At 35.4% G+C, this 26,367-nt stretch overlaps 1 protein-coding gene across 1 annotated transcript in view; it reads right to left on the bottom strand.

Moving 5' to 3' along the window:
- The window catches only part of LOC137771278 (ankyrin repeat domain-containing protein 17-like), an 80,730-nt gene that overhangs the window by 51,476 nt on the left and 2,887 nt on the right, over positions 1 to 26,367 (bottom strand). The window contains 13 exon segments of the mRNA XM_068554485.1: positions 3,097 to 3,849; positions 5,343 to 5,445; positions 5,983 to 6,126; positions 6,380 to 6,507; positions 8,040 to 8,127; positions 10,925 to 11,034; positions 11,414 to 11,605; positions 12,956 to 13,193; positions 15,122 to 15,216; positions 18,005 to 18,238; positions 19,404 to 19,551; positions 19,811 to 19,958; positions 23,543 to 23,699. Of these exon segments, the coding sequence (XP_068410586.1) occupies positions 3,097 to 3,849; positions 5,343 to 5,445; positions 5,983 to 6,126; positions 6,380 to 6,507; positions 8,040 to 8,127; positions 10,925 to 11,034; positions 11,414 to 11,605; positions 12,956 to 13,193; positions 15,122 to 15,216; positions 18,005 to 18,238; positions 19,404 to 19,551; positions 19,811 to 19,958; positions 23,543 to 23,699 (2,538 nt within the window).

The raw sequence follows: 26,367 nt of genomic DNA, 5'->3' as shown, positions 1-26,367 counted from the left end.
CACATAGCACAGGAAGATCAGCTCGGTGCTTTGTGACCACCTAGAGGGGTGGGATAGGGAGGGTGGGAGGGAGGGAGATGCAAGAGGGAAGAGATATGGGAACATATGTATATGTATAACTGATTCACTTTGTTATAAAGCAGAAACTAACACACCATTGTAAAGCAATTATACTCCAATAAAGATATTTAAAAAAAAAAAAAAAAGAAAAAGATCAAGACAATTCAAATGTACACATTCTAGATATAAATTTCAAAACCATATAAAATCTATGGCTCTTAAAATGGGTTCCATATTCTCCTCTGATTAGACTGATTTTCACAAATGAAAATGCTAAACACAAAATTAGCTTCAACAGAATGAACACCAATCTGTCCGAAAAACTGAATTTTATTTCATCATACTGAACAAAAAAATCTAAGCTTTATTGTTAAATGACTAAATTATAATTTACATTTCAATTTGAATAAGTTCTTTTAAAGAACATTATTAGTTTTCTTATTTTTGGTCAAACTGGTTGTTCTTATCACCTCTTCTAGAAGGAGATAGGAAAAATCAATTCCCTCATTTAATTCCCTTGGGGTACCTATGAAATTGGTTTACTAAAACTAAATAGCTGCCTGTCACTCATCCATTCTTTACAATTAAAAGTAGCAATTGTAAATATGTAGGTACCTGAAGGAACCATGGTACAGACCAGATCTTTACATGTGGAACTTCATTTTAGGGTTAGATTTCAGAGAGGGAAAACCAGATGCTCAAAGAAGTTTTAACATCAGGTAAGGAAAGAGGGAACTTGACAACACAGCAAAGGCAAGTTGTTAAGAGTGGTTAAATAGGGAACTGATTTTGCTTTGGCTAGTACAGAAAACAAGGAAGATAGAAGATTCTGACCAGCCAAGTACTAGAGAAAAAGAGACTGAATCTTATAAAAGCAGTCTAATAAATGGGGACTAAGGAATAAAGAACAGAGATTATGCTGAAGGAGAGAAGGAAGACTGAGCCTAATGAAGTTGTAAGATATTAAAAAACCCAAGGAAAGAAATGGAAATGGTCACTAGTCAACTGAAATAACAAGTACTACCATAGCAGAAGTTTAAAGGCTGTGGAAGTGAGTGTATATGTGTATGTTTGTGCCCGTACACATGCATGATGCAGGAATGGGTTGCAGGGAGGTAGTTGGATGTTTTTAATCCTGTTCTTTCTTCTGGCCATCTCTCCTCTCCTCATATAAATGAGAATAAACAGGTAAAGTATTTTTATAATATGACAAGTATCTGTCATATTTCCTAAACAGTTATAAGCTTTAAAAAATAATTTTATATGAAAACACCTAGAACACATAGCGAGAATTTAATTGTTTTTGTTTGGTAAACAAATCAACAGAAAAACTACTTTACAAACCTCCGATAATTCTGATCAGCATAAAAATTATACAACTGGCAAATCATTATTGATAACTATGCCCAAGAACATGAGGTAAATTCTGATAGCATATCAAAATTTTTTAAATATTCATTGGTATGGGATGTCCATTCTTCATTTAACTCAATAGATAACACTTAATTCTAAACATTCTTTGGTAGTTCAATTGACATAATATAAAGAACACCATTATGATCTAGATTAATGGCCATGAAAGTAATATCAAATTTGGCATTTGGAGCTACTGTGCTTCAATTTTCATAAGACAGCTACTGTTTTTAAAATTACATTCCCAATTATTATAACCCACTAATGGTGATTAGTAGTAACTTTCAAATCTATAGGACAAATGTATACTTCTTAATATAAGAAGCTTTATAGTTCTTACTAACAATTAATAGCATTTTTTCCGATGTAGTTACTGTACCCTCTAAGATTAGCAGAGACTTTCATTCCACATACTATTGTTGAGGTGATACTAAAAGAGGACTGGGAAACTTTAGAGCAATTTTTAAGTACAAAATCTGTCTCATTAGCTGGTTTCTTCGTTTCTGAATGTTAGCTAAATATCTCAACGCTATACAATTTCATTTTCTTTTATTCTTTTAAAAGATTAAAGTTAAATTATGTATAATCTCATCATAATATATAATGCTACTTAAACATAGTTTCAAAATAAGAGAAAATTCAATCAACCTTTAAGTATAGACCAAAGAATTACAAGGGGGGAAGAGAGCAGATGAAAATTATCAAAATTCACCTATTTACTCCCTTTGTTTTCCCCTGTTCCTTCTTTTTCTGGTTTTTTTTTTCTTTACTTTTTTTTTTAATGAAGAAAATTATTCTTTTCAGTACAGTATTCTTATGGCTTATAATCCTGTAAAATCTCATTCTACTACTTTGTTACAGAACTCACAAAAACTAAGTACCCAAAACTAGAACCATCAAAACGACCCCTAAAATATTTCTTTTTGTCAATGAAACTAATTAAAATGGAAAAAAATTTCTCTGCCTACCCATTTAAAGATATATCATTTATGATACTATCAGGGGACCACACCTTCTCATAATACAATTAGAAAGAAACTACACATTAACATTCACAGGGGATAAATCACTGACATACAGTATAATCAAACCTTATTTGGTTTGGTACTTTATTATTGTTGTAAAAGTATTTACGTTTTTTGTTTCTTTTAAATATCCATCAGGTTTGAAGTCTGATCCATTACAATATAAAGTATTTCTGTTCACAAATAAGCTTTCTGATATATTCTACTAGTTTTGCACTTCAACTTCTATCAATTTCCCGGTTTACTGGTGTGAATACAGAAGCAAAAAAGCCAAAATTCTATCAGTATTCTGAACGTAAAGGGAAAACACAAAAACAAACAAAAAAATCAAACATCAACCTGACTACTGAAAAACCTAGATTCCCAGCCTACCCACCTAAGCCAGAAAGTTTCAGCCTCTTGCATTGAATGAGCTAATCTTTCATTTGACCTGTATCCATCTGAGAACGTCTGAGATTGAACTAATATTTCTAAAGATATACATGGTTCAAGAGTCCAGAAATAGTTCTCAAGTTGGGTAATGGCAAAAAATTCTGGCACACTCTTACTCGCCTTAAGCAAATCATATTTGATACCTGCTCATAACAATATAACCCACCTGCCATGATGTCATCCAGCGTGTCATTGAGGGTCTGAGCAGGGCTGGCTACCATTAACCCTTGTTGTGTTTCTGTCAGAATTCCTTGCCCCAGCCCTGCCAACTGTGCTTGGCCCAGTACTGGCTGTCCAACTATCACTCCTTGCAGTTCTGTAAGATTTGCCATGGACCCTGGAAGCAAGGGACCTGCCGCCAGAGGCAAAGCTTGAGGCATGGCCAGAGGCTGGACTGGTGCAAAACCCATCTGAGCAGCAGTTTGCTGGGGTTCATCTTTAAGCAGAACGGGATCCACTTGCTGTAACCGTGCATAGTCTCCCCCGGAAAGCTGTTCTCCAACCCCAACAGGAGTTAGCAGTCCCAGATGTTGGCAAGACTGTTGCTGCTGCTGCTGAAGTTGAATTATTTGAGCTTTAACCTCTAGATACTGCTTTTTTAGCTGCTGCTGAGTTTTCAGTTGTAATTCTCGTTCTACTTTCTGTAGTTCCTCCAAAATCTTTTGTTTCTTCTGAATTTGTTCCTCCCTTGTTTTGCTCAGCTCCTCGATCTTCTCCTTGGTAAGTTGGTCAGCATGAGCCAGTTCCAAGGACTGCAGCTGTGCATTCTTTTCTATGGCTTCTTTTATTCTCTGTTCCAGTTCTGTTAACTTGCCCTGAGCCTCTTCTACAATGCTCTCTGGAGACTGATTGGTGATGTAACCCTGTACATCCTGGCTGTTTGCTGGCAAATGGCTGCTGGACTTCTGTTTGGAAGCAGCTGTGTGAAAAAGAAACCCCGTCAGAAGCGCACATGAATGGCATCCTCATTACAGAGTTACTGTTGGGAGGTTTAGTGCCAACAGTTATGCACCAAGTTATTATGTCCATAGAAGGTGAAAATGCACTGTTAAGGAGTTAAAAACAAATCCACCTTCTTTATCATAAATATAAAATGTATGTATTTTATGTGCATAGAGTAATCTTTGGGAAATTAATTTCAGAATTTTAAAAATATCACATGGTTAAAATTAGACAATAGAGGGATGCAGGTTTGTGATATCTAAGTGGTACAATTAAAGTAAAATCTAAGGCTATGTGTAGATAGATACCTCATCTGGTCATAAAGATGTAAAAACTTATCATAAGAACAGAAAAATAATGCTAAATTATTAAGATGTAGGGAAAACTTAAACCTCTAAGTCAAGCTTTTTCTACATTTAATAGTCTGTGCCTTTTAAACACACACACATACACACAAAGAGTACTCAAACCACTGAGAAGTACCAGGAAATTAAAATCCAACTAAAATATATGTCTTTGTTGGGGCCTACCATCTTCAAGACTGATAAAAGTTAAGATAGAAATTCACATATTCACAAAGCTACCTGGCCAGTAGGGAACTGGGATTCAGTTTCCCTGGAAGAAAAGATGCTGAACTATGACATCCACTGTATCTTCTGACAGCCAGGTGAATAAACATATCTGCCTATCGGTATAGCAATCATTTGCTTGCTATACCAACTGAAAAAGGGGCCAAGGCTCTAGATTGGTAGTGGTGATTGAAAAGAACTGGTGGAAATACTTAGTATTCTTGTTGGTAAAATAATATAGGTAGCCAAAAACCAAAAACTTAAAAACACATTGGTTCCTCAGGTAAAACTTTCTAAAAGGAAAAACTGATTCAAACTGGTAGCTGTAATCTTTTGGGACGTAACTTATGAACATGCATGATGTAACTTCCACAAATCAAATATGGACCTCAGAGTTCTAGAGCAACAAACAACCATATCTGAAGTAACCTTGAATTCTTGGTTGAGAAAAGGTATTCCAGATATAAAATCTACATTAAAACCAGTTATTCTAAAATAAAATTTAATTTTGATCTAGCTTATTAATCTTATGCCTCATATCACTACAGAAATTTTAGTAATTTACAAAAATGTCACCCAATTATACGCAGCCTAACATTTTAACATGAATAGAAATGACTAGTTATTAGAGGAAATCACGGATAATCGGAATTGCATCAAAGATGAGCATCTGAATTTCTACTGCTAATACTTCTGATTCCAGCACAAATTAGTGTTCTTAACTATGTTCTCTCCCAATAACATGCTTTTTTCATTGTTTAAAAAAAAATCTTCAATTATGCCGACCTAGTAAAATTCAATTATTGTGGAATAATAATTTTAAATGGCTAGTTTTTGGGTTTTTTTGCAATCTTATCATTTTTACTTGGACAACTTGTAAGTCTTTAGAAGTATAACTGACCTTTATTCCTGATGGGAAGAGTAGTGGCAACATTGGCAGGTGGTTTGTCAGGCTCCTGAGGTGGGACAACCATGGGCAGTGCTTGAACCGGTACACGAGGAGCCTAAGACAAATGAAACTGATTCTATATCTGCTTTTCCTACACCTTCCATTATATAATTTGCTTTAAATGAAGAATAAGTTACAAAGATCCATTCAAAATATTTTTTCATATGACAATCTCAGGTGACATATTTACTTAAAATGTGCTGGTATCAAATTATTTTCCATGACTTTTTTTTTCGGCCATGCCGCACAGCTTGCGGGATGGGATCTTAGTTCCCCGACCAAGGATTGAACCCGGGACCCAGCAGTGAAAGTGCTGAGTCCCAACCACTGGACGCCAGGGAATTCCCTCCATGACATTTTTTTAATGAACTTTGAAATCAAAAGATTATTCTGGCCACAGTAAGAAAGCAAAGCAAAATCATATCAATCTAGAATCTGAATATTACACCAGATGTTCATTAACCATATCAAGTATGTTATCTATAAAAAGAACTACATATTATAACAAAAAACAATCTAGTTTAATCTTGAACTATGACCGAAAAAGGGAAAAAGATGATATAACATAAAATGCTTTAGTTTAGAAGCTTACCCTATTTAAATCGTGGGATGGGGGCGTTAACTGAGTGACATCTGGTGGAGGCGCTGAAAGCAAGTTATTAGGATAGTCCAAAAGATAGCAAACAACGCTTGTATGACCACCTTTTGCTGCTTCTATCAACATAGTCGAGCCATCCTAAAAGAGTGAATATGGAAGGGGAAAAAGTTTTTTTTTAAAGTTAATTTACAGAAACATAAGGAAGATATAGCCAACAGGCCCCAGACACACTAAAGTTTTAGGTTTAGTAAAGAACACTTTCCTCTAAAAACAGAAGAAAATGAACACATTTAGAATGCCAATATACAAGTGGAACTTATAGATAATAATTTGTTATGCTCAAGAGTGAAGATTAATTCACAATGCTACCTGAAACATTTGAGTTACATACTTTTAAACGGTGAGTAGGATCTGCCCCATGAGCCAAAAGTAGTTCCACCACTGCCAGATGACCCCCTGCACAAGCCAGGGACAGTACAGTATGGTCATTGTTAGCTGTGGTTCTATTCACATTTGCTCCTAAAACAGACAAGGCATGAAAAATCATGTTAATAGAGTGTTGTTTCTTAAATTATGGTAAACTTCAAAATCGAAGAGTAGAGAGAACAGTATAATGAAGCCCCACATACCCATTACCCAGCTTCAATGATTATAAACATGGCCAATCTCATTTCACATATACCCACATCCATTCTCCTCTCCCATCTTGAATTATTCTAAAACAAATCCCAGACGAACATGATATAATTTTATCCATAAATGTTTCAGTATGTACCATTAAAAGATAATGATAAAAGTATATATTATTCCTAATATAATCACTGTTTTAAAAAAGTAAAATATAAAATTTTATCTACATTTTAATATCTTCAGTGGGAAAGATGACTGAAAACCAATAAAAAATAAACCACACTGCCCTCTATGGGCCAAATATGGAAGGAATTAACAAAAAATAGTAAGTAATAGTAGTATAATCTTTTTTCATTGGGAAATATCTGAGAATGAAAACAGGTACATTTTCCCCTTAATATGAATTCATCCCTGATTTGGAGCACTGTGCTATGCATGTGGGAAATGGAAGTAAAATACCAGGAAGAAACTGGAATCAGATTCATTAAAATTAACCAAAGAAGAGAGAAGATAATAACTGAAAATAATTTCATTCTTGAGAATACTATGTCTTATTTATAAACATATAACACAAGGAAGTGTTCAAATTGCCTAAAATAATTTGACCAGTAAGTTATTTCTGATTTCTTTTCTTTACCTACAAATGATTTCAAACTTTAGTATTTTTGGTAAGAAGGAAATGGCATATGTTGCCTTTTTAATTGTATATGGTCTACACAGTCTCACTTTTACTAATGTTGAATCAAAAGTAAAATCTTTAATCTCCTATACTTAAGAATATAATGAAATCTCTAATCTTCTAAAGTTCATGAAAAACTTTCAACTTGAACTTATACAGTGAATACCTAAAAAGTAATTTAAAGGAAGTAATAATATGCTACTTTTGTTATTAAGGATTTTGGTATTCAAAGTAGAATAAATGACCATGAATGAAAATGCATTTTTGGCATATTTGTTCCATTTCAATTTTGATTTTTTTGGGGGGGTGCTATATTTATGACCACCTCTCTATATTTTACAAAGAAGGAAACTTAGGCCCAAGGAAATATAAAGAAGAAAAGTGACTTGCCCTCAAATTAATCAGTGGCAGAAACAACATAAAAATCCAGGTTTCAAGATATATTATTACATGAACAGAAAAGACTTCAAGGTATCTAAACCCTCAAAGTTTTTTACAGAGAGAAATTTTTCTGTATTGAAATGGTTTTTAACAAGGGTGGTATTCGGTATCAGAATTCCTCACAGTTTGGAATGGTTCTATGTGTTGCAGGATGTTTATCAACTACCCACTCACAAAAATCTCAGTAGCATCCCTCTACCACGTGACACCTCCAAAATGTCCTTTACCTGTAAATCTCTTAATACGCAAGGGCAGGGGATAGATACCTGTGGAAAAAAATTACTGCCTTACACAAACCTACCTTTACTAATTAGGAACTGAATGGTACAAACATGACCAGCTCTTGCAGCTTTCATTAAAGGAGTTCTTCCACCTTCAGATTCATGCTCCTGTTTAAAAAACACAGACTTACTTGATATTTAATTTCTAATGAACAATTTTTCTTTTTCATGAAAATCAAAAGGAAGAGAACTGAACAAATTTCAGAATCTAAATATATTAAATAACATGCTTTGAAGTAAATCAAGGAATATATTCTTTAATTTAAACAATCTCAAATTAGAAACATGTTCTATGGAAATATAGATAAATTAAGAACTGGGGTTATATTCATGTGATTGTTACACCCTCATCGAAATCCATCTGGGTAATTTTTCCTTCTCTCTACGAAAAGGACTGTGGAACTTGAACAATGAATGGCACTCTAGCACAGCCCTCTCCAAACAATCAACATTATCCTAATCCACTACAAGTGATTTTCTTTTCATAAGTTTGTATCCTACGTGTATGAATTTCTCTAAATATATCACTCTCTGCCTTTACAGACTTCCCATTATCTCTATTTTACCGTACATAAAAATAACAAGGCTAGTGACATTTAATACCATCAATTATAAGATATTACTAGAGATTTCTGGGTTTCAAAAGGATGGAGAACCAGCTGCATTTTTGCAATTCAGAATATCAGCATAGGAAAAATTTTCAGATCTTACGGTATAAAGGTTTGAGAAAAAAACACCTTTTATAAAGCATTTTATATGTCAATATTTTTTACACTTACATCTGATGATTCTTCTCTTAAGTCATACACTAAGTTGTTTTTTTTTTTTTTAACTTATTTATTTATTTATTTATGACTGTGTTGGGTCTTCATTTCTGTGCGAGGGCTTCCCCTAGCCGTGGCAAGCGGGGGCCACTCTTCATCGCGGTGCGCGGGCCTCTCACTATCGCGGCCTCTCTTGTTGCGGAGCACAGGCTCCAGACGCGCAGGCTCAGTAACTGTGGCTCACGGGCCCAGCCGCTCCGCGGCATGCGGGATCCTCCCAGACCAGGGCTCGAACCCGTGTGCCCTGCATTGGCAGGCAGATTCTCAACCACTGCGCCACCAGGGAAGCCCCACTAAGTTGTTTTAATTGCAATTCACTAAGCAAGATTACATTGCTGTATGTTTCACAGTCACTGTAGTAAACCCTAGAAATTTAGTTCCTAAGCTGAAGAAGCTCAAAACCTAATAAGAGGAATATGCACATGACTAGCTAGAATATAATGTGCGTCATAAGTTCTCCAAGCGTTGTACCAACACAGACAGAGCTGAAGGAGGCCACAACAGTAATCTAATTTAACCCTCTCCTTTCATAAATGAGGAAAGAGAAGTTAAGTAAATTTTAAGTTAGGAAACCAGTTAGGGCTTCCTTGGTGGCGCAGTGGTTGAGAGTCTGCCTGCCGACGCAGGGGACACGGGTTCGAGCCCTGGTCTGGGAGGATCCCGCATGCCGCGGAGCGACTAGGCCCGTGAGCCACAACTACTGAGCCTGCGCGTCTGGAGCCTGTGCTCCGCGGCAGGAGAGGCCGCGATGGTGACGGGCCCGCGCACCGCGATGAAGAGTGGCCCCCACTGGCCGCAACTGGAGAAAGCCCTCGCACAGAAACGAAGACCCAACACAGCCATAAATAAATAAATTAATTAATTAACATGTTTTAAAAAAAAAAAAAAAAAAAGAAACCAGTTAATTGAGGAGCCTGTTTCTGCCTGCATGTGAGTTTCTGTCAAAAACTATGAACTTCTACAGGAAAACACATTAACTTATTAATCTCAGCCCCATGAACACACGGGTGCTTATGTTTTAACTAAAACCTACCTTTCTTACTCCCTCACAGGCTAAACTGGAAGAATGACTATTTTCCCCACACACAATTGCTTTATTCTTCCCTACCTCTCAGGCTGTACTCATACTATTTCTTCCAACTGGAGTATCTCTTTTGTAACAAGAGCACAGTATCTACCTTTCTAAACCTTACCCAGCCCCAAACATAACATCTTAGATGACATCTTCACCTCCTCTGAGCTTTTTGACTGTCTGTCCTTTCCCTATGACATCTCTTTGTAATCTACCTTAAAATGACCTCAGAAGGGACTTCCCTGGTGGCGCAGTGGTTAAGAATCCGCCTGCCAATGCAGGGGACACGGCTTCGAGCCCTGGTCCGGGAAGATCCCACATGCCGTGGAGCAACTAAGCCCGTGCGCCACAACTACTGAGCCTGAGTGCCACAACTACTGAAGCCCACGCACCTAGAGCCCATGCTCCACAACAAGAGAAGCCACTGCAATGAGAAGCCCGCGCACTGCAACGAAGACCCAACGCGGCCCAAAATAAATAAATAAATAAATAAATATTTTTAAAAATGATCTCAGTATTTCATCCTTCTCACTAAATAAAAAGTTATTTGAGGGAAAAATATTATTTACTGAATACTTATCTTTTTAACTCCTTTATTTAATAATGCTTTGAATGGTATAGGTACAATTTATTTCCTAAACTACAGTGAAATGCCGCCTCTAAGCCATATTTGCCTTTTTATGACAAATCAGAAAAGCTTCTAAAAATAGCTAAGTAGTTAAGAGAAAATTTGTATTAATTATTACGATTAATTATTAACATATCAAACACAAAATTTTCCCTTTTTTGTAAGGGAAAAGGGGTAGTGCACTGGATAGTCCTGCTAACAAGGAAAATAAGAATGGACACCAAACAGCATAGGAAAAAAATATGACTAAATGAGATAAAGAATGGCAAAAAGGCCAACATAAAATTAGAAGTAAAGAAATACCTTTTGTCTATAATCTCCTTTCAATTAATTTCTTGTCTTAGCTTTAAATATTAAGATTTAGAAAGTGACATAGCTTACCAGATCTGCTCCTGTCTGAAGTAAGACATCTGCTACATCGGTATGACCATTTTCACAGGCGCATGTTAGTGCTGTATCCCCTGTTGCTGTTGTTGCGTGAACATTAGCTCCTGCAGTAGTGTTAGGTACACAGCCTTAATAAAAGAATCATAAGACACAAATGTGGATACTGAAATTTCTTCTAGATAAGCCATATCTCCTCAAATTAGACAAAACAGCCTTATCCATTTCTAGAAATAGAGAATATTGTCAGCATCTTTAAAAGCAAAAAAGAAAAAAAATTAGAAATAGATTACTGCTTAAAATTAAAACTGCAGATATTTCAAACAGCAATAAGGTAAATTATTTATTCAGAATACACTAAAAAATTCATCACATGATTTTTCTATACACATTCAGTGCATCATACATCAAAAAAAGCTATTAGCATTGTAATATTTTTACTTAAAGAAATCATGTAAAAAAACTCCCAAATGCAAAAATGCCTACCTGCAGCTAATAAGTATTTAACTAAGTCCAAATGACCCTCTTGAGCAGCTTCCATTAAAGGGGTAGAACACCCTAGTTCTATATCAGCTCCTGCCTTAATTAGAAAGTCTGCCACTTCCAGAAAGCCTCCACAGCAAGCCAAAGTCAAGGCAGTTTCTTGAGTTTCTTCTGTCTGTGCATTGATATTTGCTCCTAAAATAAAGATTCCAATTATTTAAAGAAAGTCATTAACTTATTCCAGAGATAAGCAAAACATGATTATTTCCTAGTAAACTATACTTCAAAAATGAACATTTATATTAATTTACTAAATGATGAAGTACCTCTCCCCTATTCTAGGAGGCAGTTAAAAATAAAACTATCAACACCACATTGACTAGTCCATATTTGATGTATACTGCTGGAATAAGATTTATTCAGCCAGAAGGTACAAGTCATGTGATTTAAGGCCTTAGAAAATAAACCACATTCCCTCGTTAGAAAGATTCAAAATAATGATGATAAACGTGTTGATGAAAATGATAATAGATAATATTTAATATGCTGTTATTTGTCAGGCAATATTTAAAGCATTTTACATATTTTTGTTAGCTCCATTTTTACAGCTATGGAAATTGAGATTAACTAACTTGCCCAAGGTCACAACAACATTATCATCATCACTACTACCACCATCACCACAGTTAATACTTAACAGGCACTATATGACAGTGTTCGAAAAGCTTTATAGACATCTATAAACTCTCACAACAACCCTACAGACAACAAAATTGAGGCACAGAAGGTTAGAAACTTGCCTAAAGTTACAAAGTCGGCAAGCAGTGGATTTGTGATTCAAACCGAAGAAGTCTGCTCCGAAAACTATGCTTTTAAAATTCTAGTCAATATTACCTCTCAGTAAAAGGTTTTTGAAAAATGTGCCATTCCTCTTAAATTTGTACAAACAAAACCTTTATTAGTAAAAGAGATATAAAACCAGGCTACCAATATGGATAGAGATGCGAGATTACTTCTAAACTTAAGGTATCTTAATACCGTCAAGTAACTGTTTCACTTTCCCCAAAAGAGAAGCCCACTGTGTACTGAGCTCCTTGACAGCTTCTTATACATGCATTCTTGCATTCTCATCAAGTTAGTCCTTATGGCAAGATTTCCCATAGTGTACTTCATGAAACACTAGAAACATCAAATATTTATTAATAGGTATTCTGCCCTACGAGGCACTCTCTCAATATATTAGCTGCAGAAATGCTGAATCTCATACATGCCCCCACATAACCTACAACCCTATCCCACCCCCACTTCTTTCTATTTTTATTAACACAGCACAAAATGGCTCTGAAAGCTCTTAAATACTAAAGAAGTCCATCTGATTTTGAGTACAGTATGAGAGCTGTTTTCAAAGAAAATATTTCATCTTCAGTTTTTGTGATAGCACCTCATTACAAATCTACTAGAAAAATGAAATAAATTCAATTTTATAAAATCATAATCTTACATTTTACACATTTATGCGTTAGTGTCTTGATTGGTATTGGTTACCTTGGCCTAAAAGTAATGCCACCATTTCTTCATGTCCTTCACGAGCAGCTTCCATCAATGGTGTATAACCTTCATCATTGACCTCTTCCAGGCTAGCTCCTCTTTCAATAAGTAAAGCCGCAAGTTCCACGTGCCCACCACATGCAGCCAAAGTCAATGGCGATTCAAATGAATCAGCAGGCATGTTCACTTGGGCACCACTGTCAAGAAGTAACCTAGCTACTTCAGCGTGGCCATCCTGATTACAATGCAATTAAAAAAACTGAATCAGCACCATTAAAAAAATCTTTAAACATACTTCTCAATTGCTATACAATGAAGTTTACTGATCTCTATTCAAATAAGAATTAATAAATCTACATTTAACAGGTGAGTAAGCAAGCATTAATTAAGACATATCTACAGTTTACTCTAGTAGTAAATAGCAATTGAGGATATAAAATATGTAGAAAAATACCTTCAATCAAAAAGCTTATTAACCATCAGAAAAAAAAAACCAGTAAGCACATAAAATAAGAGATTACTGTGAGATAACATTAACACTGCATAGTATAAGCTTAAATGCTAAAAGGATAAAGTTTAGAAAGGGAAAGCAGGATTTTCATAGAAACCTTAAGGATAAGCAAAGTTTTGGCTAGGTAGAAAAAGAAAAATCCAATACTTTTTAGAGGAGTGGGGGAATTGAGCATGATGTGTTAGGGAAAAGGGAACACAATATGTACATGACAATTCCTTTGTTGCTCGACAATCAAATGCCAGTGAAAATTAAGAAAAAGAAAAAGAAGTTCTCTCTTAATATCTTCCGTCTTCTTTACCGGACTCCCTTTCTCACAGTTTCCCTAAATATTGGCAACCCCAAGGCTCACTTTTCCATTCTTTCTTCCTTTGACACAATTTTTCCTTCTGTATTACCTCACAGACATTTCATCTTCTTTTGAACATGTCATGCCCATTTTTGCCTTGGTACTTGCCATATTACACAACTTTCAAGTCTTACCACTGTGGTTACTTTGCTGTTCCTTTAGCTCAGAATTTTCTCCCTCCATAAGTAGTCAACTCCTACATTTCCTTTAAAGTCCAGTTTAAAACCTCAGTCTCTTAGCAAGTCTCCAAACGTATGGCCCCTACTAGTATCTTTCATCTACTTATAACACTTCCATTACATGCAGAGTAGGTTTACAGAATATTCCACTTTAATTTTTTAATCTACATATAGTTTGTTTCTCTAATGGGGGTGGCAAGGATGTTTTAAGTTCCTTAGACACATTATGTCATTTAATCCTCACAACAACCCTAGAGAAGGATATTATTTTCACAGATGGGGAACTCAAAACCCTCCCAGACAACTTGTTTAATCAAAAGAATAAGTTACTAAAGCAAACACTGGTATGGCAATAAGAAAAACAAAAAATAACTCAAGTCTTAAATGGCTACTTAATTTTTTCTTAAATTAGTAATTAAAATTTAACATCCTTTCAATAATCATTCTCTGAAGGGAAGTTGAGACAAGAAACTTAAAATTAATTTGGGGTCTGTTTTACCTTTGCTGTGTTTTTCTCATAAATCTGTCTATAATGTTATTCTGATTCATTTCTGTGCCACAAGTCATAGACTGAGATACAAAAGTTGAAGAGTACTATTATTACGCATTCTCAAGTACAAATTTAAAAAAAAGGAATTCAGGGCTGAGAAAAGACCACGATAGAGGATCTTTGGGAAGGGAGAATCTTTGGAAAGGGATCCTTGGGAAAGGAGAATGACAGAGGGAGAATTATGTAATGCAAATAATATTCTAATTTCAAATTTTTCATAAATTTTACATTACGGGTTTGATGAACATGTTTTACTTAGTAGTATTATGTGCATACTCTGTGGATTATGTTCTCATTTTTAATATCCTTGATCCATCTTTCAAAAAGTCACTTTTTGTGCCAATTACATAAAACCAGAAAATGAAGGTAGTGCTACAAAGCTTCAGAAAGCACCTCTGATAGAAGTTAATATTGCACAACTGGCTCTTATAACTCAGATAGCTGAGGTTCTGATCCACAAGTCATGATAAACAGAATCTTTGAACCCAAGGAAACGGCACTCACTCACTATACACTGGCTCTGTCTCTACCTAATACATAAATATATTTCATGTATGTATTTCACCAATCTTACCATGCAAGCCTCCATTAAAGCAGTGTGCGTTTCATCTGTTTCATGCTCTTGATCTGCGCCTGCTTCCAAAAGAAATCGCACCATCTCTAGATGTCCTAAACCAAAAGTTTATAAGATTACTTAAAAATATTTTATTATTCCCCAAAAATAAAATTACAATATTTTGAAAAGTTATATTTCACTTAGAGCAATACATTTATTACCATAATACTAAAGTCAGCTACAAGCCACCCTCAACTGCCCAACACAAATTATACAAGTGATCTGTGCTGTTCTACTCCTTACCCTGTTACCCTAGAAACTGCTATTACTAAAATCCTTGCTGTAGGTGAGCAAAGGTGGCCCTAAAATGCAACACCCAGAATATCCCCTCTACAACCTTTTTAGGGCCCAGGCATGCCATAGTTATTTTATTTATACTATAGACTAAATTCGTTTTTGTGAACTAGTAGCCTGGGATGATAATCATCACTGAAGTTATTTCTATGAGGAAATGAGCTTTAAGTTCCAATAACTAACTCACAGACATTTTGGGAACAACCTGCTTGTAAGTTGGAAACCGTGTATATGAAAATATTCTTGAAATAACACCATTTATATTTATTCATTTATTTAGATATAAATATATATATACACATACATATATATACACACACACATATATTTATGGAGTTTCAAATAAACCCTATACTTCAGTTCAGATAAAGATTACCTTGTGAGTAGTTACAATGAACATAAATTATATTTTGAAAAGGACTTCAGATACTATGTAAGAAACAGTAGAAAAGTGACTAATTTTTTTCCAACTTCATCTGGAATGAGCTGCAGTCAATTTTCAGTCAACTGGGAATGGAGGAAGGAGTGGATGGCGGAATCATGAACAGTTCAAATTAACTCTGGTGAATAAGTGTAGCACCTGCCATGCCTTGTTTCTGTTAACAAACGATCTCTCCTTCCTCTCTGTCATTCTCCCTTCCCAAAGATCCACATCAGTGCTTAGTCTCAGCCTGAATTCTATCCCTTCCCCATCTCCTCCTTGTCAATCTGTATCCTAAGAGACCTCACCAGAAATAGAGGAAAGTAAGAGTGTCCATGGATCCTTGGAAGTAGTAGAGATGTTCTCCACCAGCTCAGTTCTATATCCAGTTTCTCTAACGAAAGCCTGCAAGCCCCAACCTCAGCATGGTGGGGCTACAAGCATAAGACAGAGGGAAGAGTAGTTATACATAGCCCCATCTCAAAGCTCATTGGCCAGCTGGGTCTCAGTAGTAAAATGGAGCTAGCTCCGGTTTCAAAAGTATTTGATGGAAAGGTGAGACAGAGCCACCCAATCAGCCTGCCCTGGAGAGGCTGCCCCAAGGCTTAATTCCTCCCCTCCCAATGAAGATCAACCTCTGCGTAACTACTAAACACAACTGGAGCAGTAAGAGACCTCAGGTGTGCTTCCTAAGTACCCTTAATCTGAATTATCTGTAACACGAGATAATCAAAAGTCCTTTAGAGCACATTTTTACATTTAACTTAAATTTTAGTCATTTATGTGGCTAAGGAGTATTTTAGCCATGTTTTTTAAGTGAAGTGATTCCAAAAGACCTAACAAAACCCTGGCCACTCTGAAGTACTGATAGAATGAAACAAAACAACAGGAGGGCCAACACAAGGGGGAAGGAATCAAAGCCCTGGGTGCAAAATTTCAGGAGACATTCACTCACAAGCTAGTGTACGTGAAGATTCAGCCATTGAGAGTGAGTGCCTCCTTCACTTTTGTATCTTGCCTTGCAAGAGCTTTTTCTTGATGCCTCTGGGTCAAAAATGTATCACTTATTTTATGATGCAATCATGACACAGCTGCAGATGGTAGAAAACATTGAAGTGAATGGCTATGCAGGTATAAAATTTCATGAAATTTTCTTTTTAAAAAGTTTCTTAGTTTATAGCAATTTATCTGTCAAAAAGGTTGATTCCGAAAAATGTCTGGCTCTGTGGCTGTCTTTTTAGAATCTAGAATCTAGATTAACTAGCTGAAGACCAAGTATCTTTCCAGACAATTATCTGGCCCCCCCCGCAAAAGAAGATATTTGACTCTATTATCAATATTTTCAGGTTGATTGACATCATTTAGAACACTATGTACCCCCTTTATACAGCTATATATTGGTAGGTATTCTCAATTTCTACCACCTCTTCCTTCTAACTTTATTAAACGTGTTGATGATACTCTAAAATTGTTCTTTGGAATACAAACTCCCTCCACACCACTCTTTATTTTTCTTTTCATATATCCTCCTTTCTCTTCAATTTTTTTCCTTTCTTCTTGGTATCATGAGAAATAGCTTAAGCACCTTCTTGTTAATAAATCATTCTAGCTTCTATTTCTTTCTTTACTGGCCGTATCGCACGGCACGTGGGATCTTAGTTCCCCTACCAGGCATCTAACCCACGCCCCCTGCAGTGGAAGCGCGGAGTCTTAACCACTGGACCGCCAGGGAAGCCCCTCATTCTAGCTTTTATTGCATTTACTTTACATTTACAGGCGAAATACTTCTGGATTCTTTTGTGTAAACCAGGCAAAATACTCTGACAAGCAAAATCATTAAAAAATACAGTGCATATTAAAATTAAATAACTGTTTCTAATAAAACAACTGGATCAATAGTCATTTTTCATTGACAATATTTATAATATTGAGTGTATATTTTAAAAGTTTAATATATAAAGTTTATATATTAAACTTTTAAATTCTAAAACACTTTATACACTTATTTATAATGTACTATTACCATATTTTATTTTTTATTTTAAGTGACTAACCATTCTATGTGAAGTAACTGTCATTTCATGAGTTTAAAAACTTTGTTTAAAAAAACAAGTTCTTTACTGTACCTTCGTAACAAGCTAACGTAAGGGCACTCTCTTTAAATTCATTGGAATGCATATTAATGCCAGCCCCATTTTCTAGCAGCAATCTGGCTACTTCCACATGTCCAGCACTTCCAGCTTCCATAAGAGGAGTATGACCATTTTCATTATGGTCCTCAACACTAGCACCGGATTCCAAGAGCACCTTTACAACGTCTACATAACCTCCAGCACAAGCATATGTAAGTGCTGTATTGCCTATTTGAATGAAGAAAAACAAAGACATTAACATAAAATACCAAAATAATACAGAGGTTTATCTAGTATCAAAGACAATACTGAAATGAGAGACTATAATCTTAATAAATTTAGCTATTACACTTATATATATAATTCTTTTCTTCATTACATTTTATCTTACTGAAATCAACTCCCTATTCTTTCCATTTAAAAATCAGGGTCAAACACATGTGGAAAATCACATACACTTATCACAGTTGTAGAGTTATAAAAGCACTGAGCAATTCTGAAACTAACTTCCCACATGAGGAAATAGTTACACTGATTCTAACTTTAATCAGAGAAATGTTTCCCAACCTTTATTTTTTCTTTGGATTATAATTATTCATCATATATAGATATACCTCATACCGTTACTTTTAATCACGTACTGTTTTCACTGAAAATTTACACATCAGTTAACTGGTGGCCAAAGTTAAAATAATTTCAAAAACATTCCCTCATAATGATAAAAATCTCCCATGTTACAGGGGAAAAAAAGTTAACTTCTGGGTAAAATAAGAATTCCTAAAACCCCCTCAAACCAGAACATGCAGACCTTTAAAATGATTTAAAGTATTTAATAAATTTAAAAATCTTGCATGAAGGAAATGCACCAAATATATTTTCATATATTTTAGAGCTTTTACACAAATCTATCTATGCCCAAATTTGAAAGGAAAAAAAAACTGATTTAGGTTAACATTGTCTCTTGTGTAAACACAATGTTTTCATAATACTTTCTTTTTCTATAGGCTGCAATTTATTAACACTAGGCAATGACAGACCTGCCTTCTGTTGCATATCCTTCTTATTCTTCCTACCTTCCCTTCCATTTTCCCCTGATAAATAGGAAACTTGGGTTTGAGAGGTGGAGACCATCCTCTCCACTTCCAAGAAGATGGTCCTTTTAACTGGGCCAGTGTTTAATAGAAAAGAACCAAGGCCAGTTAATAGCACTCATACACAAAACAGGAGAAATTTCATTCAAAATATATTCTATGTACTTTAAGCCTAATGCACAGATATATACAAATGTGCAGCACTGATAACTGCAAAAGCATCACTAATGATCACTTTCATGTGAATTAATTACTATCAGAGGGAGTTAATATTTAAAAACTGAAAAAGAAGTATGCATAACCTGTTGAAGACTGTGCATTGACATCAGCTTTATGAGCTAGCAGCAACTTCACAATTTGGACATGTCCTCCATTAGCAGCAGCCATTAAAGGTGGAATGTCACCTTTGATCCCCCTATCTTCCACATTGGCATGCATTGCCAACAAAACCTTATGAAAGAAAAAGTTTAAAGGATATTAGAAAATGATATTTTCAAAATTTTTTGAACATATATTTATGTTAACACCTACCTAGTCATACTACAGAGCCAATAAGCAAAACAGCCAATAAACAAAAAAAATGTATCTAACAAAACTATTTCTTGAAATGAGCCTGATGGTTGATTTTATTTTATTATTTCCTTAATACACAGTCTAAATTAAGACAAAACAATCAAAAAACTGTGAGCTTTATTTTGATAATACAAACCTGTGCAAGCTCATAATATCCAGCAGAACCAGCTAAACAAAGGAGGCTCCCCCCTTCCTCAGTGTGTTCATTTACACTTCGCCCTTCAATGAGTAACTTTCGCACAGCATTTACATCTCCTTCTGAACAGGCTTCTGCCAAACTGCGGCTACAGGGGGAAGAATATTGTAATATCAGGATATAAGAATATAAAATATTGCCCAGCATAAGTGATGATTTTTTGAAATTAATCTGGACAGTAGTGCTAAAAAGAATCATTATTTTAATATGACTCATAACAAATAAAATGATTCAGTTCACTGAGTTTTTAAAATCTACATATAAAAGTCACTGAATTAAAATTACCCACATTACAAAATGTTTTCAGTCATGTAACTGAAAGATGAAGTCTAATTTACTATAAGTAGGGAAAAAATCCAAAATTTTAAAATATAAAATTGTACAGAAAAATCACATGAAGGAAATACAAGTTATAATTACACTTCTGTTTGTTTGGTCACTAGAACAATTTTATAAGATTTAATGAAATGGGTAAAACTTTTACTAATTATAAACGCCTATCTGAGTTCTTCAATCGTTGTAAAGGGAAATCAGATAGGAAAGTTGTGAGCATGTAATTTTGACTAATCTATGAATAACTGAGAAGAGATTCTTTTTTTGAAGTATTTACTTATGCCATCATGTTTTGGGGAAGTATGAAAAATATCCAGGTAAGGCAAAGGCTTAATTCAAGAAAAAGGAGAGTGGGAAAAGTGGTGGAACAACAGAAAGTTATATTTAGAGTAAAGCATTTGCCCTGTAAATCTTCCAAAAGAATTTCAACTATGGACATTTCTAAAGATTCCTTCACTTGCGGCTAAAAGTCATTCTTAGAAAAACACTAAATCCAAGTCTCTTCATTAATATTCTCCTTATTTCAAATATACCTCAATTCTTACAACCTCCTCTTAAAACATGGCCCTGTCACTTCAGGTACTAAAGCCATCATCCATGGATAACCTGTTTTCTACACCCATATTATCACTACCACCCAGTTTTAAGAACATCATCCTTAGCCAAGATTATGGCGAAGTCTCCTAAGCAGTCTCCCTGCTTTTACCCTTGCTCTCCTTCAGGCTCTTTTCAGTGAAGGAGCCAGAGAGATCTTGCTTAAAAGGAAGTAGACCTGTCACTCCTCTGCTCAGAATCCTCCACTGGCCTTTAACCTTACCCACAGTAAAAGTCAGAATCCTTGTAAGACCTGTCCAGTGGTAGGATCTCAAACTCCTCCTTTTACTTCTCTGGTTTCATCACCTACTATTCTCACTTACTCTTTCCGCTTTAGCCAAATTGGCTTTCCCGTTTTTCATGAAAAATGCTAATTAAGCTGCAACTCCAAGATTTATGTATCTGCTATCCCTCTGACAAAAAAGCTTCCCCCAGGCGCAGCTCACTGCCTTATCTATTTCAGGTCTTTGCTAAAAAGCCACCTTTTAAATGAGGGTTTCCCTGACTACCCTCTTAAAAATGCAACATGATCCCCAACCCCAAACACTGCCTTAGCACTTCCCCATTCAGTTTCTTCTGCCCATAATCGTTATCATTGTATGCCATACTATATATTTTGTCTACCTGTTAACTGTACTGTCCCCTGCCAAAGTGAAAGTCTCAAATAGCACTTAATAAGTTTGTCTCTTAATTTCCCATTTTATAGGCAATGACAGTCTCTAGACTCAATGTTCTCTATCACCTTCAAGTAAGTTCAGGACAAATCCCTCCCACAAGACATTTCATGTAGAAGAACATATTTTTTCTCCCTTTCGGGTGGTCTCTCATTCTCTCTCTCCCCCTCAGGCACACATCCTCCTTTATTTTCCCATTTGAACTTTCATTCAATTTCCTTAGGTGTGTTAGCTTTAAAAGAGCCTTTCAGGAACTACTCTAGCAACAGTTGAACTTCACAACTTCTGAGCAAAGGGTATGTGAAATCTGGCACATGGCACCACACTTAATTAATGTAAAACCTGGCACGTAACACCCACTGCGCGCCACTGTTTCTCAAGCTTTGATGAACAAATATGACTGTCACGAACATGGTCTAGTGTTTTGCTGATCACTTTTAGTAGTGTCAGTGCCAAAGAATCTATGACTCTTTATTTTTCTATTCTATTTCCTGCTTGAACTAGCTTTAATATACTCTTCAAGGTGTCTTGCCAGTCCCAGAAGGCACATTAAAAAATATCTGGAGAATATCAATAATATCGTAGGCTAGAAAAACTGAACGTTAACTAAGGAATAGAACTGGAAGTTAACTAAAGAAGGAGAGTCAATCTATGAGAAGGATGGTAAAATAAATTTAATAAAAACAGAAAACTTAGATGAATGAAGACAAACACAGAGTTAAGAGAAACAGCAAATTCACACTCTTGTTAATACTAAAAGATGTTGCATAAAAACACTATTATATAAAAGACAATTCTTGAATGCTATTTTTTATTCTCTAAACTCATATATAGAAGAGTATTCTCATTTTTTCAACTATTTAAAGGGAACTGCTAAAATACAGTTGACCCTTGAACAACACGGGGATTAGGGGTAACCACACCCCACTCAGCTGAAAATCTGCAAATAACTTAATCAGTCTGCCCTCCATAAATGCAGTTCCTCCATATCTCCATATGCACGTTTCTGCATCCATGGATTCAACCAACCACAGACTGTGCAGCAATGTAGTATTCACCACTGAAAAAAACCTGTGCTGGGAGTTCTCTGGTAGTCTAGTGGTTAGGATTCAGCTTTCACTGCCGTGGCCCGGCTTTAATCCCTGGTCGAGAAACTGAGATCCACAAGCCACGTGGCGTGGACAAAAGAAAAACAAAAAAAAGAAAGAAGAAAAGAAAGAAAAAAAACCTGTGTGTAAGTGGACCTGTGCAGTTCAGACCTGTGTTGTTCAAGAGTCAACTGTAAATAAAATGGCTTAATGGCTTCTTTTCAGTTAAAGGCAAAAAAAAAGAAGCCTCTGAAGGGTGAAGACAGTAACATGTATCAATGGTTCTTTTCCAGCTGCTTCCTTGGCATTGTATTTTTCATTATACTATCCATAATTGTTTTATATACAAGATGGTGTGATTGTTTTTTATTGCATAACATCATCAGAAAAACTTTAAAGGCCAAGTCAGAAAATATTTACTGAGTTCTTACTAAACGTGAAATATTATATAAAAGGAATTATAGGACAAATAAAAATAACATCCCTGGAACTCACTTACATTCAAGTTACGGAAACTAGATCTTTGACGTTTTTGAACATTCATAAAGCAAATAAACAAATAAAAGCCCTGCCCTTTAAAATGGTCAGAACTATGCACATGAAGTAGAAAATGGCATGACTAATTAGAAATCATTTACTTCTTTGTCACCAAAACATTAAAAGAAAACAAAATCTAAATAAGCAAAAGGTCTTTTATAACATATTGGCTAAGAAGTCAGCCTTGTAGTCAGACAGACACTGGTGTCCTGCCTCTGCTACTTGTTACCTATTCAATCTTAAGTTACTTCTTTTCAGCTGTTCATGAGTAAAATGGGAATAAAAACAAAATCCATGCCTAAGGCTTTTCGTGAGTATAAGTAAGATATCACAGGTAAAGTGGTTAGCATAGTGCCAGGCACAAAATACATGCTCAGTAAATGTTAGCTATTTTAATTATTTTTAAGAAAATGTTTTTATACTGATCACAGTGGAAACCCACTTACTTGTCCGACTGCCCTGCGTTTGCTGTGCTTTCAGCTCTCATACGGGGAAGCGCAGCAGCAGCTTCATCCAACGCACAACTAACAGATGATGTCAACCTCCGAAGCACTTCAGGATCTGCAAAGGCTTTACCATCAGCCGTAGATAATTTGCCTATTCCTATTCTATTATTTTCACACCAATTCAGATATACCCAAAAGGAGAAACAAAGCAAAATTCAAGTTACTTAACTCTATTTATGTTAAACTCCAAATGATACACTGGACATATATATTGCCTGGCCAGAATCTTCTGGGAAATCCCTGTTCTCCAGTTTTCTAGTAGTCTTATTCCTTCCATGTGGTCCGTAAGTGCTCAACTCTGTGACTCTCTGCTTCTAGAAATGGGTCGTTGGTCTATGCTGGCACAATCGGGTGTCCTCGCTCAGACTTCTGCCGTACGTTTGCAAGAAGAACCTATGCTCAAAGGTTGCTAAATTGGGAGTCATGAGCTATTTGGTCACTTTTATCACCACAAAGAGAAAAAGACTACCCAAAATAAGTCAACATAGAGGAGAGGAGAGCAGAGAAATAGGAAGGAGACAGTTCTGATCAAGTTATATTTGACTCATTGACACTAGTACTGCCAGAAGCCAGCACCATCCCCATACCTTTGGTAAATGCCCATTTTCGTTTAAGAATGTTTAGTTGGGCTACTACCACTTGTGACCAAAAAATGGCCATATAAGACATTATAGGTTATAGAAAAGATCACCTATCTATGAGTACCTATTTGCTTCAAATTACGACTACAATTTACTACATACACCCAAAATCATGTCTAAAAACACCATATCTAAAAAATAATCAGAATAGACAAATTTTTTTAAAATTTCAAAAGCAGAAATGGTTAGTCACCATGTACATGAAACACAACTTGTTGCTATTCTACATATCACTATAAAGCAAGCTGATCTCTAACCTTTATTATTCTAAACTCAGTGCTGCTAATCCAGGCTGTCCATCAGTGGAGCCTTTCAAAAGTACAGATGCTGAACTCTCCTATATCTAAAGATAGAATTCAGTAAGTAAAAGGAAGGCCTAGGGATCTACATACTTTAAAGGCTCTAAGGAGATTCTGAAGCACAGCCAGGATTAAGAACCTTTGCTCTAACTTGAAGATAAAACATCTAATGTTATAATGGATATTACAGAACCCCACTACTCAACATGTAGTTCATGAACTACTGATAGAAGCATTACTGTCACTTGGGAGCTTGTTAGAAATACAGAATCTGAGACCCTAAAATTTACTGATCAATAACCTACATTTTTAAAAAAGATCCCCAAGTGATTCAAATGCAATTAAGGTTTAAGAAACACTATTAGAGGTTTTAAAACAAACTATTTAACTAAGACAAAGACCAAAAAGATCTCCCAAGTGATAATAAACATATCTGCACGGATTTCTTTTGATAGTGGAAGGACTCAATAATATCATATAAGTTTGTGTTTGAAGTTTATTTTAAAAAAACTTTATACGCGTTTGCTGTTCCTTCTGACAAATCCAAGATATGAAATATTACATCTTATGGAATAAATATGGCAAAAAGCATTTCTGATTTTAGATATTTAGATATAACAAATGTTCAGAGCAGTCAAATTTAGTGTCTGCTACAATCAAGATGTACAAAGGATAAAAACAGTCTTAATCTGGTAAGACTGATACCTACTGCATAATTTGTGTCACTAATATTAAAAGCCAACTGTAGTCTGAACGTGCTATAGTAGTATTTATTCAATAAGATATCTGTGGTTAGTTAAGTATCCTAACATTATTGAGACCAATATCACAGATGCATTCTCACATGAGAGAATTAGCTCCAATATTTTAGCCAACTCAGATGGGCTATATAACAACTATTTGTCAGTGACAAAAAAGAACTAAACAAGAGGATACGTCCGGATCAGAAGAAAGTAATCCCTGTTTTAAAAAAAAATAACATTTAAAATAAAATATTCCATATTAAATTTTTATGAACTTCTCATATCTTCATAAGTAAAGATAACTAGCTTAGTAAAAATAACTAGGAAGTAACCTAAGAAATACATAGTAACCTTTCAAATAAATAAACAGTGATTGGAAATGAATTTATCTAGCTACTCTGGATTATGGTGATCTTTTTTACTGGTCTTATTCAATAATTAGATATTAATCAGTGAAGATCAATAACAGAAAAGATACACGATGACCAAATTATTCTTTCCAAGTTATGACATTTAATCAATTGAACAGAACCATATAATTTCAGAGAAAAGGTGTATTAAATGATTACCTAGATCTCTGATTTCAAGATGATTTTAAGACAATTATTTCCCCCCTTTTTCTTCTCAGAACTTACTCAAAGGAGAACTAAAATACAACAGGAACTCCATCTTTGATAAAACTAGAAGAAATTTGTAAATCAAAGCTAACATTCATGAAGACATAATAAAGAGGAGATTAACTGACTTAGCAGAACAGAATAAGCAGAAACATAGAAATCAGTGAGAAACAAAGTGATCAGCCCAATAGGACTCAGGAGTTATATACAGGTTCCAGGTTCAGGGGTGAGGCTTGGGTTGGAAAACAGAGAGACTGGCTGAACATCTGTGAGGAACAGTCAGACATGTAAGACTCCATCCCAAACTGCACAGCCAGATAATTATTCTCTAAAGAGACTAAGCCAGAAAGACCCTGGGCTAGAAGACATTGGCTATAGATGAGGAAGAGATAATACTAAATTGAAAATGAGGATTAAGTGAACGTATGCATGATAAACAGTGAGATCCTTAGCCCCTTTTCTACT

The sequence above is a fragment of the Eschrichtius robustus genome, chromosome 11 (genome assembly GCF_028021215.1).
Source record: "Eschrichtius robustus isolate mEscRob2 chromosome 11, mEscRob2.pri, whole genome shotgun sequence".
NCBI lineage: Eukaryota > Metazoa > Chordata > Mammalia > Artiodactyla > Eschrichtiidae > Eschrichtius > Eschrichtius robustus.
This window is presented reverse-complemented; position numbering and strand designations above follow the sequence as displayed.